This window comes from Pseudorca crassidens, chromosome 5 (assembly GCF_039906515.1).
Source record: "Pseudorca crassidens isolate mPseCra1 chromosome 5, mPseCra1.hap1, whole genome shotgun sequence".
NCBI lineage: Eukaryota > Metazoa > Chordata > Mammalia > Artiodactyla > Delphinidae > Pseudorca > Pseudorca crassidens.
The window spans coordinates 149,316,467-149,334,894 of record NC_090300.1 but is presented as its reverse complement, the minus strand read 5'-3'; the positions used below and the strand labels follow the sequence as shown (position 1 = coordinate 149,334,894).

The 18,428-nt window shown below is 43.9% G+C and overlaps 1 protein-coding gene across 2 annotated transcripts in view; it reads right to left on the bottom strand.

Annotated features, from left to right (window-relative positions):
* PRMT2 (protein arginine methyltransferase 2) overlaps positions 1-18,428 on the bottom strand; it is a 38,555-nt gene that overhangs the window by 18,063 nt on the left and 2,064 nt on the right. For both annotated transcript variants that reach the window (XM_067739777.1, XM_067739778.1), the window contains exons 3-6: positions 13,135-13,242; positions 12,289-12,471; positions 7,905-8,066; positions 6,830-6,994 (exon numbers count right to left, since the gene is read on the bottom strand). In XM_067739777.1, the coding sequence (XP_067595878.1) occupies positions 6,830-6,994; positions 7,905-8,066; positions 12,289-12,471; positions 13,135-13,242 (618 nt within the window). The remainder of the gene's footprint in view (positions 1-6,829; positions 6,995-7,904; positions 8,067-12,288; positions 12,472-13,134; positions 13,243-18,428) is intronic.

Here is an 18,428-nt window from a genome sequence, read left to right as displayed (position 1 = left end):
TATACGCAGAAAAAGCATTTGATAAAATTCAACTACCTACCATTATAAAACCTCTCAAAAAACTGGGCATAGGTGGGACATACCACAACATAATAAAAGCCATATATGACAAGCCCACATCTAACATCATACTCAATGGTGAAAAGCTAAAAGTTTTTCCTCTAAGATCAGGAACAAGACAAGGATGCCCCTCTTACCACTTTTATTCAACACAGTCCTAAAAGTCCCAGGACAGCTATTTGGAAAGAAAAAGAAAGAAAAGGCATCCAAATTGGACAGGAAGAAGTAAAAATGTCTCCATTTGAAGATGACATGACACTATATATAGAAAACCCTAAAGACTCCACCAAAAACTGTTAGAACTAATAAACAAAATTAGTAAAGTTGCAGGATACAAAATCAACAAAAATCAGTTGCATTTCTATACACCAACAATGAACTATCAGAAAGAGAAATTAAGAAAACAATCCCATTTATAATTATATCAAAAAAAAAAAAACCTAGGAATAAATTTAACCAAGGAGGTGAAAGATCTGTACATTGAAAACTAAAAGATACTAATGAAAGAAATTGAAGGAGACACAAACAAATGGAAAGATATCCCGTGTTCACGGATAGGAAGAATCAGTATTGTTTAAATGTTCATACTACCCGAAGAAAGCTACAGGTACAATGCAATCACTATCAAAATTTCAATGGCATTTTTCACAGAAATAGAAAAAACAATCCTAAAATTTGTATGGAACCACAAAAGACCCCAAATAACCACAGCAATCTTGATAAAGAAGAACAAAGCTAGAGGCATCACACTTCCTGATTTCAAACTAGAGTAATCAAAACTGTATGGAATTGGCATAAAAACAGACACATAGATCAATGGAACAGAATGGAGAGCCTAGAAATTAACCCATACATATGAGGTCAACTAATTTTCAACAAATAAGCCAAGAATAGACAATGGGGAAAAGATAATCTCTTCAAAACAGTGCTGGGAAAACTTGATAGCCACCTGCATAAGAATGAAAGCTCCTTGAGACACTGGTCTTGCCAATAATTTTACGGATTAGACACCAAAAGCAAAGGCAACAAAAGCAAAAATAAGTAAGAAGGACTACATTGAACTAAAAAGCTTCCACACAGCAAAGGAAACCATCAACAAAATGAAAAGATATACTATAGAACTGGATAAAATGTCTGTAAACCACTTATCTAATAAGGGATTAATATGTAAAATATATAAAGAACTCATACAACTCAATAGCAAAAATAATAACAAAAACAACCCAATTTAAACTGGGCAAAGACCCTGAATAGATATTTTTCCAAAGAAGACATATAAATGGCCAATAAGTACATGAAAAAGTGCTCAATATCACTAATCATCAGGGAAATGCAAATCAAAACCACAATGAGATATCACCTCACACCTGTTAGGATATGTATTATCAAAAAGATAAGCAGTAACAAAAGCTGGCGAGGATGTGGAGAAGAGGGAAACTCTGTACACAGTTAGTGGGACAGACACAGTGGAGCTCCTCAAAAAATTAAAGATAGAACTACCATATGATCCAGCAATTCTACATCTGGGTTTATATCTAAAGGAAATGAAACCATTGTCTCAAAGAGATACCTATACTCCCATGTTCACTGCAGCATTATCACAATAACCAAGATATGGAAAGAACCTATCCATTGACAGAGGAATAGATGAGGAAAATGTGATTTTATATATTCACACACACAATGGAGTATTATTCAGCCATGAAAAAGAAAGAAATCTTGCCATTTGCAACAACATGGATGAACCTGGAAGGCATTCTGCTAAGTGAAAGAAGCTGGACAAATACTTCATGGTATCACTCATATGTGGAATCTAAAAAAATCTGAACTCAGAGAAACAGTAGGAAAGTGGTTGCCAGGGGCTGTGGGGGTGAAGGAAATAGGGAGAGTCTGGTAATCGGGCACAAGCTTTCAGTAACAAGGTGAACAAGGTCTGAGGATCTGCTGTATACCATAGTGACCACAGTTGATAACACTGTGCTATGTAACTGAAATTTGCTAAGAGAGTAGAACTTAAGTATTCTCACTTTAAAAATAAAGGTAAATATGTGAGGTGACAGATGTATTAATTAGCTCAATGGGGGCAATTCATTGACAATGTATACAGATATCAAATCATCATTCTGTACACTTAAATACCTTACAATTTTGTCAGTTATACCTTAATAAAAGTGAAAATAGATAAAAGAAGTGAGCTTCAGGAGAGAGTAATTTAAAAACTGAGAATTTTTAAAACTTGGAAATGGGCCAGTAAGTGAATATCCCATCAATTTATGAAAACATATATATTTTTTAATTGGGGTATAGTTGCTTCACCACGTTGTGATGGTTTCTGCAAAGTGAACCAGCCATATGTACACACATATCCTCTCCTTTTGGGATTTCTTTCCCATTTAGCTCACCACAGAGCACCGAGCAGAGTTCCCTGTGCTATACAGCAGGTTCTCATTAGTTATCTATTTTATACATAGTAGTATATATATGTCAGTCCCAATCTCCCAATTCATCCCACCCCCCACTTCCCCCCTTGGTCTCCATATGTTTGTTTTCTATGTCTGTGTCTCTATTTCTGCTTTGCAAATAAGTTCATCTGTACCATTTTTTTAGATTCCACATATATGCATTAATATATGATGTTTATTTTTCTCTTTCTGACTTACTTCACTCTGTATGACAGTCTCTAGGTCCATCCACATATCTATAAATGACCCAATTTGGTTCCTTTCTATGGCTGAATAATATTCTATTCTATATATGTACCACATCTTCTTTATCCATTCATCTGTCGATGGACATGTAGGTCACTGCCATGTCCTGGCTATTGTAAATAGTGCTGCAGTGAACAGGGAACCCTCTTGCACTGTTAGTGGGAATGTAAATTGATACAGTCACTATGGAGAACAGTATGGAGGTTCCTTAAAAAACTAAACATAGAACTACCATACGACCCAGCCATCCCACTACTGGACATATACCCTGTGAAAATATGTATCTTAAGTTTACTTTTATCAAAGCATGTTCATGTCAGGCTCTAAACCAACATATGTGTGAGCACTGAATTAATTCACCCTTAATTCATGCTGATTAAACTCCCTACCTTTAGCTGCTTAAAACACACACACACACACACACACACACACAGAAACAAAAAAGCAGAAAAAGAGAAGAAGAAAAGAAAAAGGGCAACAAATAGAAAATGGTAATAAATACTGTAGATATCAATCCAACTATATCAATAATCACTTTGAATGCCAATGGTCTAAATACACCAATTAAAAGAGAGACTGTCACAGTGGATCAAACAACAAGAAACAATTATACGTGGTCTGTAAGAACCCACTTTAAATATACAGTTATAGATTAAAAGTAAATGGATGGGGGACGTGGTCCAGTGGTTAGGACTCTGCACTTCCACTGCAGGGGGCACAGGTTCCATCCCTGGTTAGGGAACTAAAATCCCACATACTGTGCGGCGCAGCTCAAAAGAAACAAACAAAGAAGTAAATGGATGGAGAAAGATTTACCATGTAAACACTAATCAAAAGAAAGCAGAAGTAGCTATGTTAATTTCAGACAGAGCAGACTTCAAAGTAAGGAAAGTGATCAGGGATAGTGAGGGGCATTACACAATGATAAAGGGACAGCTCTCCAAGAAGACATAGCAATCTTTAATGTGTACGCACCTAACAACAGAGCATCAAACTGCATGAGCAGAAAAGTGATAGAACTGCAAAGACCAACAGATCAATCCACTGTCATAGTTGGAGACTTTGACAACCCTTTCCCAGAAACGGACAGAGCCAGCAGGCAGAGAACCAGTAAGGACATAGTTGAACTGACCAGCACCATCAATCATCAGGATATAATTGACATTTATAGACTACTTCATCCAACAACAGCAGGATACACATTCTTTTCAAGCTCACACGGAACATTCGCCAAGGGAGACCACATTCCGGGACAAGAACAAACCTTAACAAATTTAAAAGAATAGAAATCATACAGTGTCTTCTCTCAGACCACAGTGGAAGTAACCTAGAAATCAGTAACAGAAAGATAATTGTAAAATTCAAAATACTTGGAGAGTAAACACACTTCTAAATAACAAGGGGTCAAAAAAGAAATCATAACAGAAATTGTGCAAGTATTTTGAATTTTGTCAAATTTTTGTGCATTAATTGGTAGTCATGTGATTTTTCTTCTTTAGATTATTAATAGTCAATTACATTGAATGACTTTAATATACTGAACCAGTCTTGAATTCTGAAGATAATCTCTCCTCTGTTGCAGTGTGGTATTCATCTTATGTATTGCTCAATTCAATTTGCTATGATTTTCAAGGATTTTTACATCAATGTTCCTGAGTGCTACTGGTCTGTAGTTTTCATTTTTTGTACTAACTTTGGTTTTGGTATTAGTGTAATGCTGGTCTCATAAAATTAATCAAATATTTTATAGTTTCTCTATGTGCTTTGTTCTTAGAAAGATCTTCCCATTCCAACATCAGATGTATTTTTAGTGATTGTTTCAGGTTTCTTTCCTTAAAAAAAAAGCTTAACTCTATAACCCATCTGGAATTTATTTCAGCATATGGTATGAGGAGGAATCTAATCATTTTCTCCAAAATAATCAATTGCTTCGGCCCCATCTTTGAATGATTATATAGCTGTACCTCACTGATTAGAAACCTCTTATTATTATAAACTAAATACACGTATATTTGGGTTTTTTCCCCAACTTTCTACATGTCAGCAGCAGAGTAGGAAGATGGGAGGGAGACTGGGGACCTGAGGTCTGAGAACAGGCAGTGGACAAGAGGGGAGATACCAGGGAGGCAAAAAAGCACAGAAGGGGGGCAGCCACAGGGGACGGAGGGTTCTGTGTGGGACACGGTATGGTCCAACTGATGGATTTGTGATACTGCCGGACTCACAGCCCCGTCTCCACGTCTGCCACTTGGCCCACAACGGCCACCACCGCCACACGGTCCCTCCTGGTCTGCACAAAACCACCAGGCCCTCCAGTTCCACGTGGTCAGGCACTTCGCCCTGAGCCACTCGGTACCCCAGGCTGTCCTCACTGTCCTGTCGCCACAGTCCTCACTGCCCCTCTGACCACACGTTCTGCAATGGACAGGCGGGGACCAGACTGCCGCGGGCTTTCTCCACCCCTTCGTTGCACGCGCTCCGCTCGGGCTGCCCCCCGTGACCACACCCCCTACCGGCCTGGCCACGCCCCCTCCGCGGACCCGGCATCTGCCGGTGAACAGGCCTCCCCAACCCCGCTGGCCCACCCCTCCGCCCCGCTCCAGCCCTTTCCTCAGCCGCCCCCTCGGCCGGTGCATCCCCAGTGGCCTCTGCTGTGCCTCCAAGGCCCCTCCCCCGCACGCCCCAGGGGTCCCTGCACCGTCCCCCCTCTGCTCCGCAGGCCTCACTGTGCCCTGCAGTCCTGGGGCCTCCGCATCATGACCCCTACCCCACTCCTTCCAAGTCCTGGATGCCGCTGGCTGGCTACCTGACACACGCACGTCCGGGGAGGCAGAGAGCCCGAGTCCAGCCTCCCCCGCTGGACACATGCAGTCCCTACCCCGGCCCACACCACTGGGCTTCAGGCACATAGGGGCAAGGACACCGAATCCCAGGTTTCTGCGCCCCGCCCCCTCTCCACCCCCCGCACCCCTCCCCTCCTCCCTCTTCCCCCTCCCCGCCCCCCACCCCTCCTCTCTGTCTCCACATAACCCCTCCCAGGGGCAGAGCGGGACCCTAGGCAGCCAGGCTTCCCTGACCCGCACTGCGCCAAAGGACACATCAGCACTGTGCCAAAGGACACATCACCGCAGCCGGGCTCTCTGTGTCCCCACCACCCCAAGGTGCTCAATAACATTTACCGAAAGAACGCTAGCGTTCTGGGGGCAAAGGCTAATGCCCACTTCATGGATTAAAGGTGTAGCAAGTCCCTTTTTCCCGTGCATCATCTTGGGAATCCACAGCTGTTATTAACAACAAAATTCTATCATGGATGTTGGGTCTACTTACACTCTATCTCCAGACAACACAATTTCAACGAGGCTAAAGGCCCAATGTCATTTACTATCATTTTCCTCATCTTCGCGATCTGTAAGCAGTTAGGGCCGGCATTCTTGTTATTCATACAAGTTACTCACTTACTATTTGAATGGATTTCTTGCTGGAAACCCTGGTGGTGCTCTCCTCCCCTTCCCCCAGATGTCATTTTTCTGGGTTTTGACAGAGACTAAACTTCAGACTGCTGAGCCAGAAAGGGGGGTGGGCTGAGGGTCTGAGGAGACCCGCAGGTCCGGCTTCCACCCACCTCTCACTTACCCTCGGAGCACAGAGAGTTCGTAAGCAGGGTGGGTGGGCAGAACCAGAAAACTCTCCACCCCGACCCACGTGAGACTGGGGAGAGAATGTGGGAGAGCCTGGGCCTCGAGCTGGTCACGGATGCAAATCAGGCGCTGCAGACAAAGATTCTGCTGGCATTAAAAAGCCACACATCAAGCACTGGCTATTCGCAGGTTCCCAAAGAGAACAGAGTTTATGTAAATCACTCACGAGAAAGTCACATTAACTTTGATTTAGATTTCTCATAAAGGCATTTTTTTAATCAGTTAAATATTCAAGACATTGAGCCAATGTTCACTCAAGAAATCAACTACACATCACCTTAGGAAAAAGGTCAAAATGAATCATGATTTATGAAGATTCCAGAGCCCAGAGCAGCCGCCCCAGCAGTGCCCGCTGCCCCTTACCAGCAGGCAGGTCCCCATCCACTCGGACACCAGCACGTCCACCTTCTCCGGCAGCAGCACGTCCTCCACCTTCTGCTGGAACACGGTGATGATGTCAGCGAAGCCGTTCTGCATGACCAGCTGCCCTGTGTGCTGGGCCATCTCACTGGCCTCCACCGCGTACACCTGCACGTGACAGAAGCACCATCCGTGCGCGCCCCAGCCCTAGACGGCGGCCCGCTGTCCACTCCCCCAAGCCTGAGTCTCCTCGGCTGAGTCAGAGCCAGCAACAGAAGGCAGGCAGCGTGCCGGACGGCGGACGGCCACGCTGTGCCGCCTCCACCTGACGGAGCCCTGGGAGGACCTGCCTCTACTCGTAACTCCACTTTCTGCCTAAATGCAGACACAGGGTTGCAGGTGGACAGAAGCCTCTGCACCCACGTGGGCCGCCCACCCCAGAGCCCCAGGTTCCAACACACGCAGCGACACACTCGGTAACCGACACAGGAGATTCTTGGCACTCAAGTGAACAGTCAGACTTTTAGGGTAGCAGCGGCTAATTACAAATCCAGATTCTCAGGAGGTCCTGAACACTACCTCCTGGTCCTGGCAGGGTCTGGACTCAGACGGTCACTGCCCTGCGGTTGCACCTGTGAGCTAGGAACCTCATCCACCTGTGCTGGGGCCGTCGAGAGGCGGCACCTCTCCTTGGCCCGGACGGACTTTAACAGGAGGAGGACAGGAGCCCAGCAGGAGTCCCAGGGAGTGGTCCACCCTGTCCCTGCCAAGGGTCACTTTCGGCGGGGGAGGACACGGGACGGTGGTCTACACAAGCAGCCCAGCCCAGACACGTGGACGCACGTGTCTCCTTGCGTGACTGAAATAAGTTTCACAAACACAGCCCACCAGCTGCAACTCACTGGGATATTTTCTATTCTGTCCTATTCACTCTGTGCTGTCTGCGACTCATGAAACCCACGTCGCAGCCTCTGGCAGGCTCAGCCTACAAGAACGCGCCGCCGGTTTCACCTACGAGGCGGGCGCTTCACCAAGACCCGGCTTCGAAGTTGTGAAAGAGCTGCTGCCTCCTACTCACTGCTCTAGGCTGAGCATAATGTGCACAGAAGAGGCTGATGATCCCAGTTCCACAGCCGACATCCAGAATCACTTTATCTTTCAGGGATTCTTTATTCTGCAGGATAACGTTGTGGTACTTAGTCGTTCGTGGCTGGTCTGCCAACATCTCCAAGTGAAGTTTCTAGGGGAAATACACATGAAGGGAGGGTCACTGCCTGCAGCTGGAGCTCTGGCTTAAGGCTGAGGGTTAGAGCCTGACCTACCCGCTCGGCCCCACCACCCCACACCTAAACTACGGTGACAGCGTTTAAAAAATAAAAGTCCAAAATATGCAGCAGACACAAGTCAGAGTAGACAGTGAAGGAATGACAGGGAAGCTTCCGGAACCCTCCCCGCTCAGCGCGCCACACCGCCCCAACAGCCAGGCGAGTGGAGGGGCAGGTGTGGACCACGGAGACGGCGGCGGAGGAACGGCCACGTTGCCGTCCAGACGCAACGTGGCCACGATCCGCCCAGAGCGAACGGGCAAGACTGGGGGAGGCTGCGGGAGGCGCACGCCCCCGCCGCGTCCTCTCCGAGCGGGGCCCTGCAAGGCCCTTCACGTGACCCCCCTCGCTGCCTGGGGACAGCAGGAGCCTCAGCACTGGAGGGAGGAGCGACCCCGCCGGCGCTCGGGCCTGAGCGCAGGTCCCCAGCTGCACTGCGGGCGGGACTTCCAACCTGAGGACACACTCCACGGGAATCGGCCGGTCCCCAGGGAGGCAGAGCAAGGCTCCTCCAGACAGTCTGGGGCCACAGAGGCTGCTGGAGCCCCGGCTGCAAGCGAGGCGGCACCCCCAGCACCCGTCCCCACGCCCCACGCCATGGAGACCCAGCTCAAGCGGCACCACGCACAGGGGGACAGGGGGCCCGGCCCCCCAAACCAGGTCAGCACCAACAGGAGGCCTGCACGGGCCTTGCGGGCCCCATGGCTCCTCGGAGACGGACAAAGGGAGGCCACCGGGGTGGATGGAGTTGACACCCAGCTGTCCTGCCTTGCGGGGCCACCTGACGCGGAGTCAGAAGCAGGATGCGGAGGCCCCAGGGGAGGAGGCCGGCATGGCTGCATTCGCCTCAGACACGATACACTTCAGAGCGAAGAGCATCAGGTCGTCACAAGACAGGGATCACTTCAGCAAGAGGACATAATAATTCTAAATATTCTTGTACCTAGTAACAGAGCTTTGAAGTACACAAAGCAAAAGCCAGTAAAACTGCAACAAGAAACAGACAAATTCCCAGTTGTAGTCAGAGCCTTCGACACCCTTCTCTCAGCAACTGACAGAAGCAGAAAATCAGAAAAGACAGAGACGTGAACAACACTTTCAGCCAACTTAATCCAACTGATAGAACACTTCACCCAGCCATTTACAATAATACACAAAAATATCTAGGAACAGATTTACCTAGAAAGGTACACAACCCTGTATGATCAAAACCTTAAAACTCCGACACATCACACAAGGCTTAAGAAATGAGAAAAGTCATCACAGAGATGTCACTTCTCCGTAAATTAATGCACGTTTTCCACGTAACACATTAGAATGCCAGACAACTGGATGGCGTGGAGTTAGGAGCACAACAAAACGATAATAGAACTAGTTTCGTTGCAGCAAAAATAGAAATGAGACTTTTCTGATAAACAAGAACAATAAGCAACAATGAACAGGCTGGGGAAACAGCATAAACAGGCCTGAAAGAGTTAAGGCATCTTGGTTATTCTTTAGCTGTTACTACTAACAAACACTGGTAGCTAGACTTGTTCTTCACAAAGCTAAACAAAGTTAATTACTCTGATTCCACATGAATCGTACCCTGCACCTGGCATTTACTCGATGCATTCACTTGTAGCAAATCACCCCTTGTAGCTGTTTACATTTCAGAAAGAAGGTCGCAGGCCGATAACCCAGAGATGAATGGACCCAATTACCAGGCTGCCTGACGCCAGCAGTGACTGTTTTAAAATACTGCAAGAAGAAGAAGAATGCAAGACCTTCACCACTTTGATCCTATCACTTATCCTGGACTGTGAGTTCCACCTACCAGACCCCCTGTAATTCCCCAGAACAGGGGGGCACAGTTCTTGAGGCGCTAGCCTGCTGGGTCTTCCCTTTGCCTGGCAAAGAAAATACAAAGCCTCTCTATTTCTTATCCTCCAAATCTCTGTCTCTGTATTTCTATTCGGCATCGGTGCACAGGGAGCCAAAATTTGCTGGCAACAGTTTCAAAAAAATAAACAGACGAGGCCATGAAAATGCTAAAAATTAGGAGAACTGCTAGAGGCCTAGCTCTTCCAATCATTGAAAAGCATCTGGACCTGCAGAAGAAATAACCAGATAAATGACACAGAACAGAGATTCCCAAAACAGACCCTAACAATTTGACATATGATAAATGAGCGTTTCACATTATGCAGAAAAGGAAGATTAACCAAAAGCTGGAACAGCTGTATATTTGTGGGGAAATTAAGTCGAATTTTACCTTATTCTTTACAAGTAAATTCCGGATTGATTTAAATATTTCATTGTTAAAAAAATGCAATCACAAAAGTTCTAAAAGAAAGCATGGATATTTATAATCTCGGAGTGAAGGCCTTGAAAATAGGACACAAACGCAGAAGCTACAAAGAAAAGAAGGACAAATTAGACCATATAAAGATAAAAAGTTCCATGGGGGAAAAACAGCAGCAAATGGTCAGTGTGATAGATATAAATACAAGCTAAACTGCCTATTTAACATATAAATTGACAGAAATCAAACAAAAAATGGGCAAATTATATGAAAGATTATCAAAAAATAAGAAATACAAAAGGCCAATAAGATATGAAAGAAGATCAATCTCACTTTAAAAAATGGAAATCAAAACCGAGATACATATTTCACCTTTAAGACTGGAAGTCTTTTTTCACTCTGAAGACTTGTGGTGGTGAAATACACCTTCTATGCTGTTGATATCTTTCTGGCGGTCAACTTGGCAAGATCCACCCAAGTAAAAAACACATACATACACCCTTCAAATTCACCCAGTGGAAATTCCAGCAAAGGTTTAGCAGGATTGATGTAGGAGGACATCCATTACAGCATTGCTTGCTGTGATGAAAACTAAATATGATCCTTTTCAAATCAACACAATACTCCGCAGCTGTTGTAAAGAACAGACCTTCAAAACAGTACCGCTGCGTGAGAAGAGCAAGGTGAAAAGCTGTGTGTGAAACTATTCCTCTTCTATAAATTTAAAAGAATAAAACAGATGCAGCTTGGATTTGGAAGAAGCATAAGCACTGTTGCTGAAAGAAATCTCAAGGAGCAGAGTGAGGAGGCAGACTTCAGATTACCACTATGTCTTTCTTAGTAGACGGAAACCTCTGAATATGTACACACATCAGGGGTTTTTCATTTCCTTTAACATTTTTAACTGTCAAATATGACACACCTACAAAAAAGTACACTAAAAAGTACTTTAGAGTTTACTTAACATAGTTACATTCCAAACACTCTTGTACCCACACCAGAACCCTGCCAGTACCCCTGAGCATCTCACCTGGCCTTGCCAAACATAGAACACCCCCTTACCAGTAAGCACCATCCAGATTCTCAGGGGAATCAGGTCCCTGATCTCGAGAGCTCCACAACTTATATGCACATTCATAGGCAGCACCTTTTAACACTGCCTTATAACTTATATAACTGAATCAAACATAAGGTATTCTTTGATGTCTTCCTTCTTTCACTCAACATTGTATTTGCAACGTTCATCATGCATTTAGTTTTATTTAGTTTAAAATATAAACAGGGTTGTCTGGACCACAGGACTTTGGGTCTTTATTCACATTGGAAAAAAACAAACTAATAAGCTAGTTATTTATAGGTATTACTGTTGATTTATATAATTTTTTTGTATTTCATTTTTAATGTAAAAGTTATTACTTTTTTTTTTAAATACTGAGAAAGGTTCATAACTCCACTGCTCAAACAATATCTCTAAACCAGTGGTCTGCACATTACAGCCCGTGGGCCAGTCCAGCCCTCCACCTGCTTTTATATGGCCTACAAGCTAAGAATGGCTTTTACATTTTTAAACGGTTTTTAAAAATCAAAAGAAGAATATGACACATGAAAATCATATGGAAGTCAAATTTCAGTGTCTATGGATAAAGTTTTATTGGAACGCAGCCCTGCTCACTTGAAATTTTGTACAGCTGCCTCAGCATGTGGATGGCAGGGCTGTGCAGCTAAGGTGAAGAAAACATCTGTGGGCCCTGCTCTGAATGATGCGTAGAAGCCCAGAAATTATTTTTAAACTTAGAACCTAAAACTAGCGAGAAGCTAGCGCCAGCTGGCTGGGCGGGCAAGGGAGGCAGTACCAGGGTCCCGTAGCTGCCGAAGTACTCCTCGTCCTGCCACGAGTCCTCGGGGCCCCAGTCCTCCAGGTGCTTCCCCAGGTGGTTCGCAGGGATGTACCCGCAGCAGCCGGCACGCTCACCCCACCACCAGTCGGCGGTGGTTTGTCTCAGGATGAGAATTTTTTCTCCTCTCGAAAAGCTGAGCTATAAAAACATACAGAGAAATGAAAATTAAAGAAAAACCTGCAGTTCGTATTTCCGTGATAAATTCCCCATCACTGGGGCCCAAATCACAGCAATTTCGAAAAGGAGTCAATGGGTAAATGCATCAACTGACAAGATATGAAAATGATACCAGGATTTTAAGATTTTTGTGGAATATCTACACGAAACAAAAGCACACCTTAATTGATATTTTTTTTTAAAAAAAGATTAAACATTTTCAAACAGTGTAAATTTCTTAGAACAAAATTTCTAACAGCCTCTTCACCGTAACTCAGCTAGGTGGTAGCTGATCCGCTTACTGGAGGCTTACGCTAAGAAATTCCTATTACAAAGTAAACAATGCTCATTCAAGTAGATATTTTTATTTACACCCAATTTTTCATTAATTGGAATAGGTTCTAAGTAAGGGTTTCAAAGCAGAAACTGAAGCAGGTACCTCCACCCTCCGTTCCTCACCCGGGAATCCTTCACATCAGGCTTGGGACCCGAATTTGTTAGGCTGGGAGGGTCACCCACAGGTCTCCTGTGGCAGTGAAGTATCTGAATACTTCTTTATTTAAATCTGCTATGACTTCTGCAAATTTTACATCTAATCCTGTCCCTGAACATGCTGAATCCACAAAGCATAACCCACATGGCTACCTGCGTCTCATCGGTGGCAGAATAGTCTGCGATGGCCACGAACTCCTCGGGGTGCACAGTACCCTGGAGGTTCCCCTCCTCGCCCTGCACGGCGGGGTCCTCTCCCTCCTGTTCAAAGCAAGGGAGAAAGGGAGGTGACTGTGGGGCTGCCCTTCCTCTCCTCCCTTCTCTCTGCCTGTCTCTCCACCTGTCTCTGCCTCCCCGTCTGTCTCCATCTCTGTTTCTGTCTCTCTCTCCACCTCTGTCCTCTCCATCTGTCTCTGTCTCCGTCTGTTTGTCTCTGTCCCTCTCCGTCTGTCTGTCTCTGCTGTCTCTGACTCTCTGTCTCCAACTCCATCTCCGTCTCTGTCTCTGTCCCTCTCCATCTCTGTCTCCGTCTCTGTCTGTCTCTGCCTCTCTGTATCTCTCTCTGCCTCTGTTTCTGCCTCTTTCTCCGCCTCTGTCCCTCTCCGTCTCTGTCTCTGTCTGTCTCTGCCTCTCTCTGTCTCCGTCTCCATCTCCATCTCTGTCCCTCTCCATCTCTGTCTCCATCTCTGTTTCTGTCTCTCTCCACCTCTGCCTCTCTGTCTCTGTCTGTCTCTCTTGGCTCCAGGTTATTAGGATGGTTTCAAATCAAGATTCACGTGACCACGTTTTCATCCTACAAACACTTGGGGTCGTCTCCACCAGCAGAATGAAAGGATCTCACCCTTCCTCCACCTTGACTTTAGTCTCTAGTACAAAATGACTCGCATCCTTAAGTGAACGTCAGAGAAAGAACAGGAGGCACCGTGAGTGACCACTTAGTGACTGACCCCATCAGCAGCAACGCTCTGAAGGTGGTGACCGGCCCAGGAGAAAGCAGCCCTGTCTGGGTGTCAGACCCGAGGGCAGAGCTGGGCGGCCGTGCTGAGGGCCGACAGGGGGCAGGGCGCAGCCCTCGGGGCGCACTGCTGCTCAGGACTGGAGAGCGCGCCCTGGGTCTCGGGTCTCCGCTGCACGCGGCCCGCCTCCCTTTGTGTCCAAACGGGTCTCCCTGGAGGCCACCCCAGAGGCGGCAGGGCCCCAGCTCGCGATCCAGTTCACTGCAGCAACCCCGCCCGGACATACGTTTAAACAGATTTTCCTAAACGTAACCATCATTCATGTTCATTTTAGAAAATGTGTGGAAGAACAAGAGCACAAAGAGGAAAATTAAAACTAAGTGTGAGCTTTGCTCATTGGTCAGAGATCAATGACGGTAACATGCAACCATTACAGCGCTGCAGCCTTTCTTCACGTGCACACGCAATACCTCCTTATATGGTGTTTACCGGGATCATAAAATTCTGCCTCATGACATATTTTGCACTTATTAAATTCTGAACATTTTCCCCCATCATTAAATACACTTCTAAGCACATTTTCAGTATCTCATAGTATTCCATTCCATGAATTATTGTAACTTATTTATCAAATCTCCTATAAACATTTAAACTGTTTTCAGTTTTGACTAGTATAAAGTATGTTAAGGTGAACTTTAATATGAATCGGTCTGTCCCTGATAGTTTTCTTAGGACAAATTCCTGAATATGACACTGAGGGTCAAGGTCTTTTACGTCTTTGACACCACCACCTGATGCCTTCCATGGCGCGGCCGCTCGAGCTCCTGCACGCGAGGACATAGCCTCGTGAGTTCCCCGCGCCTGATCAATAGAGGATGTTCATCACTGCAGCCTCTGCCAGTCTGAAGGCAAGAAATTACCTCTTGGTTACCTCCATTTGCCTTCCTTTGATTATTAGTGATCAAACATGATTTTACCTATACACTGGTCGTCTTTTTTATTTTAATAATCACCTGTTTGTATCCTTTGCACATTTTCCTATCACAGTAACGCGATTCATTTCTGCTCACCCTCGTCCTGTGCGGCTCCACCCGCGCTGTCTGTCACCGGCCCCCCACACCCCCGACCCTCATGGTTGCCTGGTGTACATGGAGAGGGAGGAGGGTCCCCACACCTCCCGTGCTCGTGTCACACGTGCGCGCACACAACTTATTTTTTCTTTTGACATCGCTTTTTTTTTTTTTTGCGGTACACGGGCCTCTCACTGTTGTGGCCTCTCCCGTTGCGGAGCACAGGCTCCGGACACCCAGGTCCAGCGGCCATGGCTCACGGGCCCAGCCGCTCCGTGGCACGTGGGATCTTCCCGGACCGGGGCACGAACCCATGTCCCCTGCATCGGCAGGCGGACTCTCAACCACTGCACCACCAGGGAAGCCCTGACGTGGCTTTTTGTAAAAGATACCAGACAGTTTAAAAAATTTTTTCTTTTTCACTCACACAGTAACTTGTGGCAAACTCCCCACCTGCAGAACTCTACATAACATACGTATATATGTTACGTACGTACACATGTACATACATAACATATGGCTACGTAACATTCCGCAGCGGGGATTCTGCCTGAGCCTTCAGTCATCTTCGACTGATGGACTTGCTCTGGATGTCCAGTCTTCTACCGCCACAACGTCTGTGCATATTTATCCTGACATGATGACATTTTATCTCTATGAGATAGAGTGACAGGGCTGAAACATAAACAGTTTTCACTCAAACATTTGTCAGATTCTTTCCATAAAGGATGTGGCACTTCACACTTCAGCAGCAGTGCATGGAGTAACCGTCTTTAATTTTTGCCAGAGGAATAGGTGTAAAGACTCCAGAAAAGGTAAACATGTGGGGAAACACTATTACTTATACTTTATAAAAAAGACTTTTGATAGTATAGAGAAACAATAATAATTTATTGTGGGTTTATAGCATATATAGAAGTAAAATATGTTACAACAACAGCACAAAAATAGCGGCTGGTAAATGGAACTAATTTAGAGGATTCTTGTGAAGTGGTCAAAAAAAAAAAGACTAGAATAGGTTAAGGATGCATATCGTAATTTCTCGGGTAACCATCAGAATAATATTGGGGTGGCCAAGAAGCTTGTTCAGGTTTTTCCATAACATCTTCAGAAAAACGCAAGCAAACTTTCTGGCCAGCCCAAAAAGGTACAGCTAAAAAGTCAACAGAGGAGATAACATGGAATTACAGAGAATGTTTTATTAATCTAAACGAAGGCAAGAATGGAGAAAGGTAAAAAGGAAGAATTGTGACAAACAGAAAACAAACAGCAAGATGTTAGGCTCATGTTAGACTTATGTTACATGTTAATGGACTGAATACTCCAATTAAATGGCAAATATTATCCGACAGGAAAATAAAAGACATAACTATAAGCTCTTTACAAGAGGAACACTTTAAATATATGGAGTTAGTTTGGCTGAAAATATAGGTATATATGTGTCTGTGTGCCACGCAAACACTAAGACAAAGTAGATGCAAGGCAAGAAGTATTAATAGGTAAAAAGAGACTTCATAAAAATAAAAGGGTCAACTAATCTAGAAAACAAAAACTAACCTAAACATATGCACCAAATAACAGAGATTCAAAATATATGAAGCAAAAAGAGATAGATCCAAAAGGAAATAACAAAAAAAACAGACAAATCCACAGTCACTGTGGAGATTTTTGAAACTCACCTCTCAGTAATTGATAGAACAAATGGACAAAACATCAAACAGGATATAGATTTGAGCAATACTAATAACCCATTTGACAGTGAAGACATTGAACACTACACCCAACAACTGCAGAACAACTTAGTCTCTGCAAGTGCACATGGAACATCCACCAAATAACCCTTACGATGAGACCATAAAGCAGGCCTGAATAAATTTCCAAAGATTGAAATGTTATATTTTCTGACCAAACATAATCAAACCAAAATTAAATAACAAAAATATAAAATTTACCACGTTTGGAAATTAAGCAACACACTTCTGAATAGCCCGGAAAATTTCTAATTTCCATTGTGATATATTAGAAAGTATTTTAAGTGAACAATAATGAAAATACAATGCATTTAAATGTGTGAGGTGCAGCTAAAGCAGTGAATAGAGGAAAAGTTACAGCTTTAAAGATATATATATATATATATATACACACACACACACACACACACACACACACACACACACACACAAATATATATGAAAAGAAAGGTTTAAAATCAGTGATCCAAGTTTCCATCTCAGGATGCTATGAAAAGAGAAAATTAAACCCAAATAGAATAGAATAAAGGATATAAAAGCAGAAATCAATGAAATAGAACACAGATGGACAAAGAGAAAATTAACAAAGGTTTCTTTGAAACATAAAATTGATAAAATCCTAAAAAGATAAAACGCAAACTGTGACTATCAGGCATCTCTTCTGTGATGAAGAATGTTATTACCAGGATGAACACAAATATTATTGAAATACTACCATGACTCATAAATAACCAGGAAAACTAAAATCACAAGATACCATTTCTAACCCACAGACTGACCAAAATTAAAAAGCCTGATGTTCTCAAGTGTTAGCAAGCACTTGGCTCCTGGCAGACGTGTGAACTGGTAAACCACCTGGGAGAACAATTGCTCATTATCTAGTAAAACTGAAAATATGCAATCCCTTCCATCCTACAATGCCATTATTGGGTAAATACCCTGGAGCACATGTGCACAAAGAGACACACTGAAGGATGTTCACTGCAGCACTGTTTGAAATAGAGAAAAACTGGAAGCAATGTAAGTGTCCAACAAAAGGGAAAGAGATAAAATGTGGTATATACCTAACGTACAACAGTAAGACTGAACAGACCTACATACCTGCCTGTGAATGTGATACATTTCATATAAGGAACACACTACAGGGACCATCCTTCAGGACTAAACCAGCTGTACCCATACATTAAAGACAAATCCCTCAAAAGTAACGCAGGTGGAAAAGGCAGGCTGCAGAGCACACACAGACTATGACACCACTTAGGTAAATTCTAAAAAGCACACAAAAACAGTATCATATGCTGCTCAAAGATGCCTACTTAAGGTATAAAAGTATAAAAGATGGTGCACAAGCACAAATATCAATTCATAATTCATAGTAGTGTTTGCACTTGAGACAGAGGAAGAAGAATGGGACTGGGGTTGGGGAACAAACTTTATTTATGTTTTTTTATTCATATATATACTTATATTCTGAAGTAAATATAACAAAATGTTAGCAAGTTTCCACTTCTGTGTAATATGTATTGATACTTGATGTCTGCAATGTTATTCTGTAAATGTTCCAGTAGTTTTTAAATTTCTCAAAAGAAAATTAAGAGATCCATGAAATTAAAACTTTTATGATTAATTTTAATCATATTTTAAGAATCATATTTTCATAATTTTAAGAA